Source organism: Takifugu flavidus, chromosome 15 (assembly GCF_003711565.1).
Source record: "Takifugu flavidus isolate HTHZ2018 chromosome 15, ASM371156v2, whole genome shotgun sequence".
NCBI lineage: Eukaryota > Metazoa > Chordata > Actinopteri > Tetraodontiformes > Tetraodontidae > Takifugu > Takifugu flavidus.
Window position 1 is genome coordinate 9,546,164 of NC_079534.1, and position 21,501 is coordinate 9,567,664.

A 21,501-nucleotide genomic window follows, 5' to 3' on the forward strand; every position below is an offset into this window, starting at 1 on the left:
CTTTTGAAGCACAGAAATGTCATTGCCACTGTTGCTTGTCTGGGGTTAGGCCCTGGGATTCTGGAAAGCGCCTTGAAACAATTTTGATTATAAAAGATGCTATATAAATAAAGATTGACTGATTGAATGATCATTAAAAACACTTGAAATGTTGAAACTATCCTTTCTGTGCATGAACACCACTCAGACATGAATGTTGCCTTACTCTCAGTCTGCAGTATAATATTGTGAGAATGACACCATATAAAACGAGAATTCCATCCAGGATGTAGCACACGCACATGTCATCCATGGCCTCTGCACACACAAATGCATCACTTTCATCACGTCACAGATGTTGAAAGAGCATTTTTTTTAAAATCTATTTTAACGCTTACCAGCGCAGGTGGGACTGAGCATAAGAAAGCTACCGGCGAGCACGATGAGCTCCAGATTAGAGTGAGCTTCTGAGTGAAGCTAGCAAGACACTGAAAGCTGAGATCAAATCTTTCTGAACTGTGCAGGCAACAGAAACATCAGGAAGTCCAGAGCTCAGTGTCCCTTTTCTGAAGTTGTCAAACCACAAAGAAGTTCCTCTAAAAAAACTCATGTGAAAACTCTTGTCTCATCCCCTATTTTAGCATTTAGTATAAGTTTAATAATGGAAAATGGCTCCCATACTGTATACTAAACATACTAAACACCAAGAAAAGGAAAATGCAAGACAAATCTTTATTTTTTGACAAGCCATTTTGATTTGTTAAATTGCATCAAAACAGGTATTTTCAAATGACTGATTAAAAATAAGTCATTAAAAAAAGTACAATATGCATTGTTACAATGTCCAACATACACAGGTGCCTTTTTTTTAACTGTAGAAGTGTGGGGACAATTGTGTCCTTTCTGCCCCTGCACATGTAGAGAGCAAGGCTACAGGAAGACCGGTTCAGGTGAGGCGGTGTTATGCTACAGCTGCAGTTACAATCATGTGTCAGGGTTGGGGTCGTTGTCGAAAAGGCATTCAAAAGACTGCAAGTCACACATAGTGGCTCCCAAAGTGGCTCTAAAAGTGGCCAACGGCTGCCTGATTGGGACCAACGGTGGTCTGAAACACACCATCCGGACTGTAACACACACGCTATGTGATCAATTCACAGATCAGGTATTGTTTAACACTAAATTATTGTTTTTATAATGAGCACTCAGAGGAGTTGTTCCCTGACACACTTACTTTTGGGTTTAGTCATTTTGTGTTAGTCAATGGTTTAAAATAGTGCAGGGAAATTCACCACTTCCCTCTTTTTAAAAATCTTTCTGTAGCCTCTGCTGCTTTGTTAAGTGATATTAGCTGCTGTAGCATCTTTACTGTTTAAATGTGCAGAAGTAGACTGCAGGTTACGACCAGAAGTTGATGGTTTTTTGCTGTTTTCTTGAAGACTCTTGAAAAGCTGCACAAGTAGGCAATCATGATACAAAACTGAGAAGGCATTTGCACTTTTTTCTTTACATCTAGATATAAAACACAGACTACAAAAAAGCCACATATTAAGTAAATGCATACATTACATTCTGTAAGTAAAAAAAGGAATCACGCCTTTTAATAGAAAAACAGTCTGTCATAAAGAATGAACATTACACTGACAGTGGTGCACCAGCACTGACACATAATTGGTTTTTAAGACACAAGAGGAAGTGGCATAGATGACGTAATGTCCCCTCCTCTGGCATTCGGGTGCCAAGTCAGCAAATTAATGTAGTCTGGTGACTAAAAAAGGCAAATTCCATTAAGGAGGGTTTTTTTTGTTGCTGCAAAGACAAGTGTCAAAACAGCAACAGAAAATGTCAAGGCATCTGTTTGAATCCAGGTTTTGAAAATCACCCAGCTGATCACAGTTTGATATTAGATAATCTATGATGATGAGGATGATGACAAAACAGTGTGTGGGGGAATCACCCTGCTCTCCACCTCCATCACAGACAGGGGACAGTGACAGGATAAGCAACATCCACAACAGCCCCTGCCAGTGGGGAGAGGCAAGTCAGGAGGTGCTGGCTTTATACTGAGGTCTCCGACTGCAGCCTCATGACAAATTTGTGGCTTTTCGGGTCAATGAATTCCTCCCCAAGCCGCAAGAAAGGGAGTTGTGTCACGGTGACCACTAGGGAGAAATCCAGATGACGTAGTGAGAAAACCAGACCTTGACGAAGCGCTGACGTCACTGGCTCCTCGCTCACTAAGGTCCACTGGCGTCCTCTGTCGTTCTGATGTTGATACTGCATAGTGGGGCCCGAGGCCAGGTAACGCGCAAGGAAAGCCTAACAGTAGGATGCAGGAAGTTAGAAACATTTGTACAAATCTAAGACATTATGTTACGGTCCTCTTAACTTGTGTAATTCCATCTTTTTCTGGGAGTTAAATTCTGCTACACAAAGCCACAAATGATTATTTTGGAGAGTATAGCATGCATTGTTTCTAATGGTTTTAGTTTTTAAAAAGAAGCTTGAAAATGTTTCTTCAAAAATAAAGACACCAGTTTTGTTTAAATCAGACATCACATTTGAAAACACACTAAATGAAGTTTTTGTTTTAAATTAGACAAAATAAATTATGCTTAAAATGTGTTTCAAATGTGTAAAATATACATTGCAACAGCAAATATTAAAGCCCTCAGATAGTGTTGTTTCTTTATGTTAGGTGTTAAGGTGATCACAGTCTTTTACCTTTGGCGTCATGTTGTGTGTGATACAGAACTGTAGGTGTGTGAGGATGCTCTCCATGCTGTGGAAGGCCTGTTGTCGGGTGGTTCTCAGGTATTTTTGCATGGCCCGGGCCATTGGAGCAAATATGGCTTGTGCGGCCTCTCTTGGATCCATGATCTCCCTTGGATGCTTGGGTGATGAGGCAACCTCATCTTCATTGAGACGCTTGATGTGTGTAAAGGCCTCTTCTACTGCTACAACCAATCTGCAGAAATAAGGTGAAGCCTGAGCACCAACACAGCACGCAATTTCCTAATGGAGTAAATATGTCATTTCCAAGCAGCAATGGTTCTCGGTTTCTCTAACCCTAACATCGAAGGTCGGTAGGGGGAGGTGCCAGAACACCTTTGGATCACTGCCGGGGTACACTTGAGCAAGGTACTGAACCCACAAATGCTCACATAAGGCCCTGCGATGAGCTGGGGACACATCCAGGGGTGGACCCTGCCTTCACCCTTATGATCACCCTCCCCATGACCCGCAAGGTAAAAAGCGGTTATGAAGACAACCGAAAAAAGGAGAAAATATCACTGAGCAGGGATTTTTTTTTTAAAATCAATATATCTCTTATTACATATTAGATATGTCTTATTTAAGTTTCAGCATAAGCAGATAGTTGTATCTTTGTATCTTATTCTCAGCATAGCAGCCAATTTTACAGTGCTCTTATAACATCATCATTTAACTAAACTTTATCAATAAACTTTGTCATTTTCACACAAACAACAAAAATTTTCTAATGAAGTGATGTATTTTCATGGGTTTGGGACATTCTGAGAGCAGTTTGGTACACTTAAATAAAGATTTCTCTTTTGTGTTTGTAAAAATGTTTTATGAACTATCTGTTCCAAACACAAAAGGGAAAGCTTTATTTCAGTGTACCAAGCTTGTTTTTAAAAACAAGCCATCCTAACAGATGGTGGTAGAACCACACCATGCCCACTCAGCGGTCATCTCTAAAGTGTGCCATGACAACTACAGCGCTGTCTCACCTGGCCTTGCGTTTGCGGATCCTGCGTTCCATCTCGGCCTCTTCGTAGTAGAGCTCGTTGTGGGAGTTGTCTCTCCTCCGGGCTGCCGCTGCTATCATGGCTCTGGACTGGCCAGTGGAGTTGTTAGTGGGATTTTCTGTAAGGCAAGACAAACAGAAGGACAAGCAGGGAGATCAGAGAGACAGGGGAACAGAAATGTGTTTAGATTGTGAGCACTTCAACTATGAATGAATGGCTCCGACGCACACTGAAACAGAACATGTTTAGGGTATATTTACCATCCAGAGAGTAAACTTTGAAGCCTGTCATCTTCTTAGACAGAATGGACTTGGGTAGGTTGGGCAGAACAGGGTTGTAGACGGGGAAATCGCAATAATAATGATCCAACAACCAAACAGCTGCCCGCTGGATACTGGATACAGAACAAACAGGTTACACAACCGTTCTTAGATGGCTGTTATGAGAACACTGCCATGATAAGATTGTCTAAACCATGACAGTTTAACATTTGGCTTTTTAATACATAGCTTAATATAATGCCAATATTTTGTACATGTTCTATTGCTCTGAGAGAATTGTGATTGGGGGTTCAAAAGTATAACCCTCATCCTCAACCATGTGGTGTCACTCGGACTTAATCAGATTTAAAATGACTATTTGGGGAAGAGGATTAGCTCGTGGAATTGTGGAAATAACACAGGTGTTCAATCAACATTTTTTCTTAGGTTGTTTTTCAAATTAAAAACCAAACATCAGCCAGTTCAAGAATGGCAAATTTAACAACTAGTATTGAATAGAGTTCAACTTTTTGGGGCCATCTCACTGACCTGAGGTGTCCTATATTGTAGAATTTACTGGCTCCATCTGTGCTTCGTACCACCTTAAGGCAAAATGCGGACTGTAGATGTCGAACCTCCAGCAGCACCAATGCTAGGTATTGGATGAAGAGCAGCGCATCCACCAGTGAGGCAGCATATTCCACAATCCCCCTGTAATCCCTCTCCTGGGGTTCCAGCACACGCACACCATAAAACAGCCAGTAAGAGGCCACAAACAGGAAGACCAAAACCATCAGCAGACAGCGGAAGACAAAGAAACGTGGGAGTGTGGCACGGGGGCTCCGGAGGAACAACGCCCAGGAGGAGATAAGCAAGACCAGGAGTTTGAAGGCCAGAGAGACATACAGGCCTTCGCAGGGTGTGCCACAAGGCTCGAGGGTGTCTCGCCACAGCACTTGAGGGAGAACGAGGAAGGCTAAAGGCGTGACCAGGGCAAAGAAACTCAGACAGCCTCCCAAAGCTACACCAATGAAACGATTGCACTCCAATGGGGTTGACTCCTCCAAGTCTTTGGTGACCCGTGTCAGATCTTCATTCGAGATGCTGTGCTCCGAGGTGCCCGTCACAACTGTGGTGGTCTCGCCCCAGTTATCATCCTGTAGAATGCAGAAAAACAATCACTATGAAGTCTGGATATAGATAATATTTAATATAAACTTTTTTTTTCTTTTAAATCGAAGCAAGCAAAAAAACGGAGTGGAAGAGATGAGGTGAGTATTCTTTTCTTTTTTTTTTTAAAATGCTTTTGAAAGGTGTTGTTTGCATAAAAATGGTCATGACCCACCCTGTCATCTCCACGGGTCGACTCTGCATCCAGCAGTGGCTCTCCTGGTGTCTGGATGGTCACAGATTTGTCACCACGACTGCTGCTGTCTCGACTTTTAGAACGATGGCGGTCTCTCCGATCCCTGGGAGACAAACACAGGAAGTGCTCAGTGGAAGTGAGGCAGAATTTAGAACCACAATGACATTATCGTCGCTCATATGCCAGTAGTAGCGTTATGCCAGTGAGTCAATCTTCAGAAGTGACTGCATACAGTAGTGCAACATTTAGAAACAGCAATACTTTTTTTCATCATATAACAACTTAAAATTGTGAAGGTGAGAAACTCACCTTCACCTTCTCACCAACTACTCATTTTATTTAAAACTCAAGTTATGCGACCTGTATTTACCTGTGCTTGCGGGAGCTCCTAGAATGGGAGGACTTGTAAGAGTAGCCCGAATACTGCGACTCGTTGTCCATGTCTTGGGTCGGCAGTGAGCAGGCCTTATGAGCCCTGCCGCCTCCTCCCACCGTGCTGCGCCGCTCACACACTCCTCCCAGCTGGCGCTTGCATTCAGAGATGGACTTGCTAGAGAGCACAAGGGGTAGCTTAAGCAGGTCAACCTTACTCCGGAGGGAATCTATCTTGAAGGCCAATCAGGAGGGCTCAGGAGAAGGGAGGATGGTGAGCAGAGGAGGCTAAAGGACAGAGATTAGAAAGCTGGTAGGAGAGGATGGGCAGTGTGATGGTCACCGGGGACAAGTGGAAGTGGCTGACATCTGCAAGAGGAAAAGGGTTGGGAAAGCAGAATGGTTAAAAGTCATCACAGAACACCTTGGATTGGTTGCCTCTGATCCCCATTTTAAAATATAATTAAGCTTTTATTTAAAAAAAAAAAAAAAAAAAAAAAAAACTAAACCCAGTTCAGGCTAGAATCTTTAAAAATGTTGATTGGAGGGCTCCACACTAAGACTGTTCTGTCGTCCCGGGGACATAAAAATATGTATTTGGTAGCATAATTAATAGTCCCCCGGACAGTCAGGACAATTTTTTGGACTCAAAAAAGACCCATGAAATTAACAATAAAGAGAATATGACTGTGTTACTACTAATACTGTTACCACAGGACACAGTGCTGCTTTGCACTGTACTTCATCCTGCCTGTCTCGCTCTATCATTTCCTGCGATGGGAAAGTTTGACTTGCGGTCCGATCTGCAAGTGTTGAAGTCAAGATTTACAGTCTCTAAATGAATAAGGAGATTGTATACGTTCATTTGTAAAGCCTGATACCACACCCTCTCTGTCGTGCATGTGGGTTTTTGAGTGTGTATTTTTCAGATACTCTGGTTTCCTCCTAGGCCCAAAATAATGCACATTTGGCAGATTGGAAGCTCTAAGTTGTCCCTAAGTTTGAGTGTAGAAATGAAAGGTTTATGCTTATTGATGGGCTAGTGAACCGTGTATCTAGTCAAAAACACACCATCCTTAAATCACCAGTCAGCCTGAGGTTTTAATTTAGTTGAGTTTGTTAGTTGTGTCGTACGAAATGCTAAAATCTCAAGGGATTTCCCTGCGTTTAGGCATAGGCCTCAGTGATTCTGGCCATCGTCTTGTTTGAAAAAAGGCCAGAAAATAATGGTATCGATTTTCAATGATCGTGACTGAATAGAAATATGAGCATTTAAGTGCCTCTATAATGTGGATGGGGAACTGTGCAAATCACGCAAGTGTCATATGCTGTGGGTATTTGCATCGTAAGTGCACATGCCCTGTGACGCCTTCCTGTATCGTAACTTTTATCGCTTTGACCAAGGTAATCTAAATTAATTCGCTACAAGTCTAAAGTTTAAAAAAAAAAAAAAAAGCTGAACATATAGCCTCATATAGACACGATTGAGCTTTGAGACAAATGGAATATAGCATCTGTTCACTCGTAGTATGTTTTCTATAGAGTGAAGAGAATTTGTGTTTATCTTGTTATCATGTGTTCTATCATATGTTCCTGTCTTCTGTTAGAAGTACTTTAGAAGTTAGGAATGGTAGAATCATTAGCAAGTGTAATAAAGATCAGTGACCCGTCCTTGACAGGATTGTTGTTTAGACAGTTGTAATCTCAGAAGCCAGTCAGGCTGAAGGTGTTAAACACCCATCGTAAAACTGGACAGCAGAGTGGTCTTGATAAGCTCATCTGCGGGAAGAAGGTGAACTTTGATCTGGCCATTTGGGAAGACAACAGAGAACAAGGAGTGTACCAGCATTCAATGGGACTGGAAGAAGAAGACAAGGTCATCCAAGAAGAAGGACTGGATTGGACTGAATTAACATCAATAATTTACATATGTGTTTCTATAAAAGATTGGGTCAAGGGATAGTTAGGTTGTCAGACTTCATGCCCTGGCAATGGACTCTGTTATTGTAGGGTTATGAACTGGCCCGGAGCACTGTTATATTTGTATCTTGAATTGGTTCCATTTGCTAAATACATTTTGAAATTGGCATTTTTCTTCTTGAAGTCTTCATTCAAAGAACATCCAGATTAGCAGTGACACACAAGAGGTATTGCGATCCAACAAGAGCCAAATCGGTGCCAAAAGGTTTAATTATTTGAAAAAATAATATTTGAAACTGAAAGTTTTGTTTCTGATGTTGAAATGCAACCACAGTTTTTGTGTTACAATTTTTAAAATCTTCAGATTCTCTTTTTTTATTTTTTTTTATTTCTGCATCTTATATTTTCATTTCAGTTTCAAAACTGTTCTTCAGGCTTGGGTCTATTTTTTCAGGTTTAGACTTATGGCCGTGATCAGGTATGGGTGGGCATGGTAACAAATGATTGTTGTGGAATAATGAGTGACAGCATGGCAATGAAGGCTGAGATTGTGTGGCCTTCAGGGAATGTGGGTTATATGACACATCATGTTGATTGGCCGCAAAAATGTTTCATAACTGACTAGGTACCAATCATAATATTTGGTCAACATATTATGGCAAAAATTGCAGTTTAACACCCAAGCTGCCCTTATTTCCTCATGACATGTAAAGCAACGCAGGACGGCAGCTTTGTTAAATTTTACTACCGTGGCTTTTACTTATAGTTTTGTCAAGGTTACCCCATAAAAATAATCTTCCGCATTTTTCTACAGTTTTATTAAATATTTGAGGGAAAGCATATTTTGATAGTCCAGAGACCCAATATTTAATACTCCCAAGTACCAATTCATATTTTGTGAAAGTCGAGCGCTTAAGACACAGCACACACAATTTTATATCAAAGAGCAATTGTACATATTAACTATTATCTGAGGTGTTTGATAACCATTTAAATGCCCAATACCCAATCATACCCCACAAGCATGATTATGTACCATAAAGACGTCTTTTGCTTTTTGTGCATGTTTCAAAAGTAAGACGCCTCTTGAACACTGAGGGTATATTTAGACATTAAATTATATATTCGGCCATATTATGCTGACCAAATATTGAAACTGGTGTCACATAAATTTTGAAACATCTGCTACTTTGCTATTGGAAACTTTTTTGTGGGCAGTCTCGTCAATATGAGAGATAGTGTTCATTGATTTTAAAGTTACCTGAAGGCATCATATTAAGGGATGGTCTCAGCCTCACCATGCATCACTATGCTGCCTCTCATTATTCCACAGCTTCCCATGCTAGATGAGTCTGAACATGTAAACCTATGACCAGAAACTAAAGAAAAATAGAAACTGGGAAAAAAAAGATTGAAATTGAAAATATAAGCTGCAGATGCTTTATGCTAGTGATGGGACGAGCGACACTGGTGCGTCAACACTGTGCCGAGAGCTCAAGAGTGAAACCCCGTATCGGTGCGTGTACAGTATTGCTTTAAGAAAGAATCACGTGACCGATACAGGAATTGTATCGTTTGGATGTGCCGCGTCAAAGTGTGTTTATAAGGAAAAAAAACTGTATCGACATGTCGTGGGTTTGTTGGATGGAGTTTTGCAGTTGCGTGATTATGGATCGTTCTAAGAAGTTTTCCCCAGTGTGGAATAATTTTGATCTTGTGACTCCAAACAAGGGAAATCTTTTTCTCCTTTGAGCATTGTTTACTGTTATATACTATTTTTTACGGTGGCGCATTGCACTCACTTTATCAGTTTATCAAGTGAATGACCTGTGATACATATGATAGTCAGTTAAAGAGCCTTACAGTTGCTTTATTCATTTTATAGGGTGTCTATTTTTTTAACAAGTGAATGCAATGCACCACCTTAGTTTTTACTCTGTTCTGGTAAGAGGTTTGAATTGTTTGTAACTTTTTATGTTATTGTAGGTGAAGTGTCGGCTCTGCTCCACAGAGCTATCTTACATCAATAAGAGCACTTCATCAATGCTGAGGCATTATAGAGCTCGGCATGGCAATGAAGAATTGGCAGATACTCGTGAGAGAACCAGAAAACATATCCACATCTGCATCAACTTGCACTTAAAACTCTCTGCTCACCATCGTCATCTGCACCGTGTGAAAGAGTATTTTCTAAGGCTGGGGAGCTGGTGTTTAAGAGGAGAAATCGCCTTGGAGCAAAGACACTCCAAAAACTTTTGTTTCTCAATAAAAATTCATAAACTAATCACTTTTTTGTATCATTTCATATGATTTAACAGTTAACAAAAAAATGTGTGTACATAAGTAACAAAAATTGTAACTCTGAATTGTAACTCAAATTTTCTATATTTTACATACCAACTCAGTTTAGCAAACAAGGAATTCCCATACCTGCAATCATTTTATAACTACTGCAGGGGTCACTATCGGGTGACCAACGCAGTATCAATACAGTGCCGACACAGTTTGTGTAGTGTGTCAATACACTCCTTGAGGTATCATCGTCCCATCACTACTTTACACATTGATTCAGCTCTATTTTCTGACTAATCTCTGTTTGAGAAATAACATATTTGAAAGCTCAACATGTGCATAGACATAACTTATGCTGTTTGTAGCATTAGCTAACAGGCTAGCCACCATAAGCGTAAACCCCTTGAGCCGCTGTCACCGGTTGGGTGGTGCTGTACATAAGTTAGTTAGTAAATCTGATGTTGGATGATCAATCATTCACACAGATGAGTAGTGAAAATTATTTTGAGGAACAAAACATTTTTTCATTTTTTTTATTTTTAAATCATTGCAGTTTTTGGATGTTCCTGGACAAGGTTTTATCTTTTTCAATTAATCCTTAGGGCTTATAAGGCTTTAGATCATTATTTAGGAAGCTCTGTAAAATACAATGTCCAGAACATAAAATTCAGTTCTAGTTTTTTATTCAAATTGAAATCAAACATTGTTTTTAAATGGTTTACACATTACTTTATTCTCATATTGCTTAATCTAGCTCTCACTTAACCACCACATGACTTTGAAACATCATTGTTGGATACAATGGCTGCCATATTGGATTACTGTGTTTTCACCAAAACCCTTTGCCCTCTCCCTCTCTCGTGCCTTCTCCCATTCTTTCTTGTACTACCTGCACTACCACTGGGAAAACAGGGCCTCATTGCTGCCATGGTGATGAAAAGGGGTGTTCAGATGGGGGAGGAGCTTGGAAGTTGACAGTTGTTATGGAAACCTGACCTCTTACAACCCTCTGCCACTCTACTGTCCACACCAATGAGAAATTACCAAATTAAAGTATTGGCATGATTTTCTGTTTATATTCTGAAGTAATGGAGATGATCAGTAAGCTGCAGTGTGAACACTAAATACTGATGTCACTTATTTTTATTTCCATTAGGGAATGTGAAAACCAGGTCACTTATGCAGGGAGTACAATGCAACATGGCAAACTGTCAGCAACAACATTAAAAAGATTTGAACAAAATGTCATCGAATAGACAGGCTGACCGTACATTTTTCTTCAGATGTCATCTTTAAGGAGAGCTCTCAGCATGTCTGTCACAAATCAACAGGTTTTTATCTATACAGCAACATCAGAAGCAAAACTTTCCATGTTGAGTTTTTCCCATACATTTTTAGTTTTTATACCGTATTTTCACAACCATAAGGCACACCTTATTATAGGGCGCAGCTTCAATTAACGGCCTATTTTAGAACTATTTTCATACATAGGGCGCACCGTGTTATAAAGCGCATAGCATAGAAACTACGGTAGTGCCTGTGGTTTCATGACGCATTCACTAGATCGAGCTGCGCTAAAAGGAATGTCAATAAAACAGTCAGATAAGTCAGTCAAACTTTATTAATAGAATACAAACCAGCGTTCTCACAACTCCATTCACTCCCAAAATGAATAAACAGCTGTTTTATTATTTTTCCCGAGTGACGTAGTGTTTTCGCGCAACACAGTTCTTTTAATAACAGTGAGTTATAACAGGCAGTGCAATATTTTTATCACATAGGGGATAGTGGAGTTTAATAAATCTTCGATTTAGTGCAACATTTTTATCACGTAGTACTGTTGCGGTAAATCAAACGTTAGTGCAAACACAATATACGGTAACTCGAACTCTCGTAACTCTCGAAGTAGTGCAAAGCAATAGCAATATTACAACGTTGTTCAAACGTTAATGTCCATATTCACAGTATGACCAGCCTTGTTAAGTTGTAAACACACAAAAGAAACAGGTAAAGCTCACTTTATCAGTTCATTCCTCATCCAGGAATCCCTCGAATTCTTCTTCTTTGGTGTCCGAATTGAACAGTTGTGCGAATACGGCATCCAACCTGGAAGTTTCTGGCCATTAGCCTGGCAGGCGAGAACTACGGTGAAGGATGCCTTCTCATTCCCTGTGGTGCGAACATTCACCGTATGTGCTCCCGTTTTGTCCACAGTGCAGTTCACAGGAATATCGAAGGTGAGCGGAACCTCGTCCATGTTGATGTGTTCTGGCCGGATCTTTTTTTCCAGCGATGTTGTTTCTGCAGTATGCGCGGAAAGTGGCCAGCTTTTCTTGGTAATCTTCAGGCAGTTGCTGCGAAACACTCGTTCGTGTGCGGATGGAGAGGTGACCTATTTTCATAAACCGAAAGCATCAAGAAGGACCGCCTCTAAATCTTCAGTTCGTCTGCTAGCGCTGTTGCCTTCATTCGAATAGTGACTGTAGAGACACTTCTACTTGCTGCTCTCTGTTCAACAACCCACTGTTCGAGTTTGTCCTCCAACTGTGGCCATCTTGCTTTGTTTCCTCGGAAGCTCCGTTCAGTCTTCTTTACCTGGCGCAGGTCGTCTTGTTGCTTCCTCCACTTCCGCACCATTGATTTGTTCACGTTGCCGCTGCTCTATTTCCGTGTTCAACTGCATGACTGATAAGCCTTCAGTTTGAACTCTGCATCATAAGCGTGTCTCTTGCAAGGAGCCATTTTGGGGTCTTTACAGACAGAAATGGTTTGGGACTGGACTGGAATTCCTATTTATCGTTCTTACTGCTGTTACTTCGGCCACGCCTACTGACTACGGTAGCCGCGATTAACCAATATTACCGTAATCCATACAAAAGGCGCACCAGGTTAAAAGGCGCACCGTCGATTTTTTAGAAAATTCTAGGCTTTTAGGTGCGCCTTATTGTCGTGAAAGGGTGTGTGTGGGGTGTACAGGGAGGGGTAGTACCTCTGGCCTGGGGGAATGTCGTGCCCTTCTAGGGCAGCTCGCCAGCCTTTGGTCCCCACCTGTCACTCAGCTCTCACTTGTGGCTCCCCGTAGCTGTTAACATGCAACAGCGGCCACACCCCGGGCAACGACTTCGACAGGTCGGCTAAACCAAGTGAGGGTAACCGTCGGGTCATAGACCTTCGGTGAATAGGGCTCTGCTCACCCAGCATGTGAAGACTGCTTCGATGGACCAGGCGGAAGAAACCAATAGTAAGGATCAACGGCTGAAAAAGCGTAGCAGCAAGGCATTGTGGAATGCATAGGGCACACCGGAGCACGGAAGAAGGTCTGGCCATCCACTGCAGCCAAGGGGGTACCCAGTCGTAACGCCTCGTCGTGCCACTGGACTCTGACTTCTGCGGCCGAGAGGGTGGGGTTGTCCCAGCGCAATGACTTCCCCACCAAAATCTCTTTCTCAGCGCAGGTTTTTGTGTAGTCTTCTCGCACCTGCTGAAATTTACAGAGATGACTGCACTGACATCATCGGATCGATGGTCAACCCAAGATTGTCGTGAAAATACGGTACCTTTTCTATCACTAATGTAACCACTCCACTGCCTATGGTTTAGAGTTAGACCTAATTTCTTTAATCTACTCAAATCGAAGGAAATTCAAACCATAGTTTATATTTAATGGTGCCTTTGGCTTTTCTACCCTTGTCTGACTTGATGACTGCTGTATGTGGCCCTGATATCCAAATGCATCTGTCATTCAAGCTGCTGCTGGTTGTGATCCCTGCAGATGGGCCTTCAGCTTCTTCTGCTTTTGCATGTAATGTTCAGCAAGTAAGAACATGCCTGCAAAGATCTCTTTCATTATTTTTTCCACATCGCCCTTTTAATCATGTCTTTCTTAAAACCATCAGAAGTGGTTTGAGAAAAAAAAACACATACACAAGTTAATAAATATTGTACACTGCCTGAACACATGGTAATAGATGAGATCCCAGCAAGACCAAACACCCACTGAAATTTAGATACATTTTATCAACCTTAAAAATTACTTGGTTCTGCTCGTAAAATGTTCAAAGCTTAACCTGTACATTTATTTTGATAAATGGTAACTTATACCCTGATCTTAAACCAACTTTTGCTAGAAATGCAGTCTGTATCTACGTCAGACTAAGTCAGACTCTCATGCAACACTTGATTTCCAGAGGTGTGGTCCAGTGTTAGGGTGGATATTGTTTCCCATTCAACCTCTATTGCCCATTTAAACAATACCTACAGGACACTTCTCAATGTCTTCAGGCATGATAGCACTGAGGATAAAAATGTTCTAAAGGAAATCCTAGACAAATCACCTGAAGCCAAATAAGCCAATTGGAGCAAACAGATCATTTTATAACAGCAGAATTCACATTCACTGTTTATATCCTGTGCTCTTATAACTGCTCACATTTGTCATCAATTGATTCTTCTAGAACACTGCATTTAAGGACTGTGTTTAAAAGAGAACATTGGATTTTACAATTAGACAGTGTGCCTGAGGACAATGGGCCAGATTCACCAATATGTTCTTAAGAATCTTCTTAGATTCTTTCTTAAGTTGTGTTTAAGAAGTTTTTTAAGAAAACCCTACGTCGGATTCATCAACGCGTTCGTAAGCCCCAGAATTATTCGCAGCTGTGTTCTTAGATTGATGAATGCCATCTGTTTGTAAGTTGAAAGCGTGTGCCAGGTGAGTCTAATTAACATACGATTAGCATAAGTCACCGCCCACTAATGCCCATAAAAGGAACTGCAGCAAGACCCTGTCGACAGAGCAAAAAGCAGCAAAATGCCCAAAGCGAAATGCCCAAAGCTTGCCTCTCCACGCCTGATTTCTGACGCCGTGTTGAACAATCAAGAAAGGATGGCTAACACGCTTGATAAAATTGCCTCAACCCTGATGACTATAGCCAACACGCTTAAAGAAATCAACGAGAATGTAAAAAAATAAGAATGTAAAAAAAAATAAACGTGTAAAACCTGTGCTCGGATTGTGACAATAATGCATTTTATTCACAAACGGGCAATTAATCGCGCTCGAACGTGAACCGCGTGCCTGCAGTCTGGCCCCATCATTGCGTCAGGACGCACATCCTCACGGGGTTGTGGCTCTGTGTCCAAACACATCCAGCGCCCCTTTAACATGCCGATGGTGCGTTCAATGGTGGAGCGACTGCGCGCATGCATCTGATTGAATAAAACTCCTGTGGAGTCTGAGTGTTGGTCAGTGGTGTCAACAACCAGGGAGCCAGGGCATACCCTCGATCCTCTAATAAAATAAATCAAGATAAAATCAAATAAAAAGACAGTTTTGGCATGGTTTCCAATTTGGTTGATTAATGTTAAGTCATTGGCACATTTACGTAATTTTAAAATTCTCCGTAAATCACCAAAAATAGGAAATAAACAAATAAATATGACAGAATTATCATTGTAATATTGAATTTTATTGAACTGCACAAGAGAAGAAAACCCAACCATGCCAACATGTCGGCACTGAAATGTGCGCAAGAGTACTCCTGAGTGTTCGTAGGATTTGTTCTTACCTACGCATAAATCCAGGATAAGAAGAAATTGGTGAATGCCACAATCTTCAAAAAATGTTCGTAAGTGGGACTTAAGAACAAATTTGTTCGTAAGAACGCTTCGTGAATCTGGCCCAATGTCTTTCTCAGTGTGTGGTCTGACGTTTACCACTGAGACATGCAAAGAAAGAGTTGTTTCACAGCCAAATTCTCTTCTATATACTTCATCATCAACCACTGCATATTTAACGCACACCCATTAATTGGTGATTAATACCAGCTGTAGTCCTGCAGTAACGTGAGGCATTAAAGTTTCATAGAGCGTACTTCCAATAATTAAAAGTTTCCTGATTTTCAGGTTCTTATTAGCCAATATTTATTCGGCCACTTTCATCAAAGCAATGCAGAAGCCAGATACTAAGTCAGATTCCGTTAAAAAAAGAACATCGGAAAAGTAATGTGTTTTTACAAAGCCATTTTGGTCAAGGACTGCTTTGGCCATGTTGTATTTGAAAGTAAACGTTGCACTAATTGCAATTTTATTTCCCCAAATCAACAAATGGGGAAGGGATAGTGCTCAATAAAAGACCGGAAGACAAAAATCATCCACAACTGAAAACAAACCAAGGCAAAAAATTACAGTTACACTCAGCAGCAATTCATTAGGTACCTTTTTCAATTGCTTGTTAGCACAAATAGCTAATCTGCCAATCACAAGGGCACAAGAATGCATTTAGGCATGTAGAAGTGGACAAGACAACTTGCTAAAGTTTATTGAGCAACAGAATGTGGAAGAGAGAGGATTCAAATGATTTTAAAAGTGGTTTGGTTGTGGGGGACCAATGGACAGGTCTAACTATTTCAGAAACTGCTGATTGGCTGGGATTTTCACGCATAACCATCTCTAGGGTTTACAGTGAATGGTCGAAAAAACATAAAGTATCTAGGGAGCAACAATTGTGTGGACAGACAATTGTGTGCCTTGTTGATGCAACAGATCAGAGAATATGCAGACTGGCTCAAGACGAAAAGCAACAATAACTCAACAGTTCATTACAACCAAGGAATACAGATTACCATCTCTGAACGCACAACCTGTTAGACCTAGAAGAAGATAGGCTACTGCAGCAGGGGACCACACCAAGGACCACTCCTGCCAGATAAGAATGGGGACATGAGGCTACACTTCACACAGGCTCACACAGGTTACCAACTGATGATTGGTAACACAATGACTGGCTTCAATTGCAGCAGCAACGTTCAGATGCGCAGAACATTCAGCTGGGTCAGAATTTGGCATCATGAAAGCACGGAACATCCTGTCTTGTAACAACAGTAAAGGTTAACAATGGTGGTGTAATAGCACAATTTGGGCCCTTTATCACCGGTAGCGTTTACGCACCAATGTCATCATACCACGCAACCCAATATTTGTACCACCATGATGGATGGAAAAATGAAGTGTCAAAGTGACAACAACGCTTCTGCTACAAATAATTTACAAATCACCCCTGAATAACAGCAATGTTGTCCTCTTTAGCCATCTTCAGTCATCTCAAAGGAGAAGGCAATGATTGTTATATCACAAAGTTGTGGGAAATTGGCCTGCAGGATCTGTGTTTATTGAAGTCCATGTTTTTGTAATCTGCAATTGGGAGCTGGGTGTTTTGTCAAATTCTATCAGCAAGCGTTAAACATACCGTATTTTCCAGACTATAAGGTGCACTTAATATCCTTGAATTTTGTCAAAAATCAACTGTGCCCCTAATAATCCAGTGCGGCTTGTGTATGGGTTAATTCTGTTTGTGCATACTGACGTCAAACCAATTTTAAAATCTGTCAAAATGTTTTGATAAACTACAAATAAATCAAGTGCACCACTTATAGGATTACGGTAGTCAGTGTGGGTGTGTGTATCGGTATATAGACCCCAAAATGGCACCTGTTAAGAGGCAGGCTTATGAAGCGGATTTCAAACTGAAGGCTATCAGTCACGCTTGGGAAATAGAGCAGCTGCAAGAGAATTCAATATTAATGAATTGATGGTGCAGAAGTGGAGGAAGAAAGAAGACAAACTGCATCATGTAAAGAAGACCAAACAGAGTTTCAGGGGGAATAAAGCGAGATGGCCACAGTTGGAGGAAAAACGTGAACAGCGGGTTATTGAACAGAGAACAGCATGTAGAAACATCTCAGTAGTCTATATTTGACTTAAGGCAACAGTGGTAGCGCGCGATATGAAGATAAATGACTTTGGGAGGTCCTTCTTGTTGCTTCCGTTTTATGAAGAGGCATAATCTCCCCATCCACACCAGAACTACCATCTCACAGCAGGGTAGTTCTGGCTGATCTGCGACTGCATGCGCACCTATCTCACTGATACTGTCAAAATCCAAATGAAGAAAACTAATTTGGAGCTTGCCATAATTCTGGGTGGATTGACAAAAGAACTCCAACCGCTGGACATTGGTGTCAACAGCTCGTTCAAAGCTAAGTTGAGCGCCGCATGGGAACATTGAATGACAGAAGGCGAGCACACATTCACCAAGACAGGGAGGCAGCCAAGTTATGCCACTATCTGCCAGTGGATTGTGGATACCTGGGCTAAAATATCAGTCTCAAGTGTCGTCCGAGCTTTCACGAAGGCTGGAATCATGACTGAACAGCTGATTAACAACAAAGAGACTGGCGTCCTTGGTGCTGAAATCGCCCAGCTGTTAAAACTCAGACACTGAAGATGAAGACTTTGATGGATTTGTTCAATAGGGTTGAGCTGAAAAGTGAGTGTATTGTTTTGCATTTTAAGTGTTACAATTGAAAAATGTTGAGTTATTGTGATTGAGCTGAGTAAAGTGTGAGTTATATGACTGTTTTAGTTCGCTTAATGCACCTGGTTTGGCTTATGTATGAAAAAAACCCTGTTCAGACCTCTTTTTTGGCAGTGCGCCCTATGGTCCGGAAAACACAGTACTTACGATGAATAAACACTGTCCTCCAATTGCCTCCATAGTAACCAGATCTCAACTCAATAGAACACCTTTGGGATGTGCTCGAACGGAAAATACACATCATAGGTGTATAGCCGAAACTCTGCAGCAACTATGTTGATACCATCATGTCACCATGGACCAAAATATCTGAGGAATTTCCCCAGCACCTTGTTAAAATACAAAAGGTAAGATTAAGGTAGTTCTGAAGGCAAAAGGAGGCCCGAACTTTTAGTAGGAAGGTGTACCTATATAAGTAGTTGGCGATTGTACATTTTCCCCAAAGGCAAAAGCAAATTGCTCTACCTAAGCCGTTTGAGCTGAGACAGCTGCTGGCAGGCTGCACCAACTCTTAGATGGCCACTTCCATTTGATACACCAACTGTGAAAATAAGTGTGCACACACAGAGTGGTCAAAGAGGGGGAGACTGCTCAACCCTGGCCACCACCCACTGCTGCCTGCTACAGCAACAATGAAGCTAGCAAAAACACAAGACAACCACTACTGTTAGCCTGCAAGTACACAGAGGCAGTTGTGTGTGCGTTGAATCAACAGGCCTGTTCTCTGCTAAGCACCTTACTTCATAGGGAACCTGCATACAATATGTTTTGAAACCTAAACAACATATTAAGGAGACAAGAAGTGGCTCCTCAACAAGCCGCCATTAGATGTGATGCATTCATCTACGAGGGCTCAGGTTCATTAAAGTGCTATTTATTTAGACATTACCATCATATAGCAATGCTTAATGTTAAACGTCGCTACCCAAGATGAAAAATTCATACTGTTGGCTTCAAGTTTTACCTAACTATTTTACTTTAGTTCAATTATTTTTTTCTGTTGCCTGCTTTTTGCATGATTTCATTAGTATTATAATTACAACAGAGCGGTGTGCATATAGTATGATATTAATTCTGCCATTCAACGTGATACTATGATTTTAAAAAAAACAGCTCCTGTATTTTGTGGTTCTTTAGTGCTGTTGGAAATCCCCAGGATGTGATTATACAGGCCCCAATTTAATGCATAAAAATTGAATAAACTTTTGAGTTCTGATTTGAAGCTATGGATATATCTATATATGAATTAACTTTCAAAAGATATCATTACAAATAAATGTTATTTTGGTTTAAAGACGAGCAATAACACAGTAAACATTACTCCAATACAAAAACAAACTTTGGTGTTACTTTCCAAATCTACTTAGGGCTCATTCCAGATATTGTTCTCAGTTTTGATCTAAACTCAAAACCCCTGTTGGTTAATGAGGTAAGGATAAAACCAAAGCTTATCACTTTCAATCTAAAAAATATTCCAGCTCGTCTCCTGTGAAAGTGTTCGTACCGAGCGTTCAGCCTTATTCCACAACAGCCTCAAGGATTTACTGGACATTTCCGTCGACCATAAAGTCTTGTACCATCTACCAAAAAATAAGGATAAGGTTCCTGTGCAAGAGCAGGACAACGGGAGACAAGTCCACAGCGATCGTGATCAAATGTTCCCCTCTTCTCGTTTCGACTTTGCTCGGGGTAAAATGAATGAACGCACTCCGATTCCCAGCAGGAAAATTCAAACGCTTCGGCCTGAACGCAACCGCATCGCTGCCAAATCAACCTTCAGGCGCATCTCTGGTCGGATCCATTCAGTACGCCATAATCGAAAACCGTCGTTATCAGTATTAAAAACACCTCAGAAAGTTACGCAGCCTCGGTGAGAATAACAAGAGGGTCGACCTGGGTCCTTAACTTCCCTGTGGTTTGTAAAAAGAAGCCGACCATCGCGACCATTGTTTGGAGGAATCGGAAACCGAAGACGCACCGAAATCATCCGCGTCTCAGCGAGGGCCTATCGCGCACAGTTATTTACACCAAGTGCAACATTTGACGTTATTTTCAACAAAAGCGTACTTACTTAATTCAGATTATGCATTCAGGTATTTGCACTTTCTTTCCACTCAACCGTAGCACCGTGGCCCCCGCCTTTACTCCACTTTGGCCCCTCCTTTGATTCTCTCTCCCCCACCGGAGGGGGAGGGGTATGCGACAGGGAGAGAGGGGAACAGCTGCGTCCAGCGGGGAGGCGGGGTTGCCCGCCTTAAAGGTCCACCCACCACTCCCTGTATATAAGTCTTCCCAGTTCTTCCAGTATAGAAATGTTTCTCCGCCCCCTCCTATCTTCCAGAAAGACAGGAGAGGTAAATTACCAGGCTGAGTAAAATTAGGGCGTCATAAATTATGTGTATAGCTGTATAACTTTAGCTTATTTTGTTAGGGTAATGGTCAACATGTAGCTTGGTGTAGTAACATTATCTGACACAGTGTTTGCACTCACGATGTAATTTAGTTTAAGTTGTGACATCATGTGTTCTTATACCCTCAAACCACACCAGGAAAAACCATCCATCATCCATTCATCCTCTACCGCTTATCCGGGGTCGGGTCGCGGGGGCAGCAGCTTAAGCAGAGAGGCCCAGACTTCACCCTCCCCAGCCACTTCTTCCAGCTCGTCCGGGGGGATCCCCAGGCGTTTCCAGATCAGTCGAGAGACATAGTCTCTCCAACGTGTCCTGGGTCTTCCCGGGGGCCTCCTACCGGAGGGACATGCCCTGAACACTTTACCAGGGAGGCGTCCAGGGAGCATCCTAACTAGATGCCCAAGCCACCTCATCTGGCTCCTCTCAACGTGGAGAAGCAGCGGCTCTACTCCAAGCTCCTCCCGGATGGCAGAGCTTCTCACCCTATCTCTAAGGGAGAGCCCAGCCACCCTATGGAGGAAGCTGGGGAGGATAGGAACGAAGGTCAACCAGTAAATCTAAAGCTTTGCCTTTTGGCTCAGCTCTCTCTTCACCACAACAGAGGAGCTTATTCTCATCCCAGCCGCTTCACACGCGGCGGCGAACCGATCCAGTGATCGTTGGAGGTCACAGGCCGATGACGTCAACAGCACCACATCATCTGCAAAGAGCAGAGACTTGAGGTCACCAAACCGGACCCCTCACTGGAAGGCGC

General features: G+C 41.8%; 1 protein-coding gene across 1 annotated transcript; it reads right to left on the bottom strand.

Annotated features, from left to right (window-relative positions):
- Nucleotides 1-697: 697 nt before the first annotated feature.
- LOC130539361 (vang-like protein 2) lies at nucleotides 698-20,552 on the bottom strand. Its single transcript, XM_057057684.1, has 8 exons — nucleotides 20,405-20,552; nucleotides 5,746-6,116; nucleotides 5,355-5,478; nucleotides 4,559-5,166; nucleotides 4,010-4,143; nucleotides 3,732-3,867; nucleotides 2,701-2,944; nucleotides 698-2,295 (listed from the first exon to the last, which is right to left on the bottom strand). The coding sequence occupies exons 2-8, from the start codon at nucleotides 5,814-5,816 to the stop codon at nucleotides 2,035-2,037; spliced, it is 1,578 nt and encodes a 525-aa protein (XP_056913664.1). The 5' UTR covers nucleotides 5,817-6,116; nucleotides 20,405-20,552; the 3' UTR covers nucleotides 698-2,034.
- Between the last annotated feature and the right edge of the window lie 949 nt (nucleotides 20,553-21,501).

Excerpts from the sequence above, each read along its gene's own strand:
- LOC130539361 (XM_057057684.1), bottom strand. The coding sequence starts at position 5,816 with ATGGACAACGAGTCGCAGTATTCGGGCTACTCTTACAAGTCCTCCCAT. Across the intron at positions 5,167-5,354 it reads CGACCCGTGGAGATGACAGG|GATGATAACTGGGGCGAGAC; the intron begins GTGGGTCATGAC and ends TGCATTCTACAG. Across the intron at positions 2,296-2,700 it reads CACACAACATGACGCCAAAG|GCTTTCCTTGCGCGTTACCT; the intron begins GTAAAAGACTGT and ends TCCTACTGTTAG.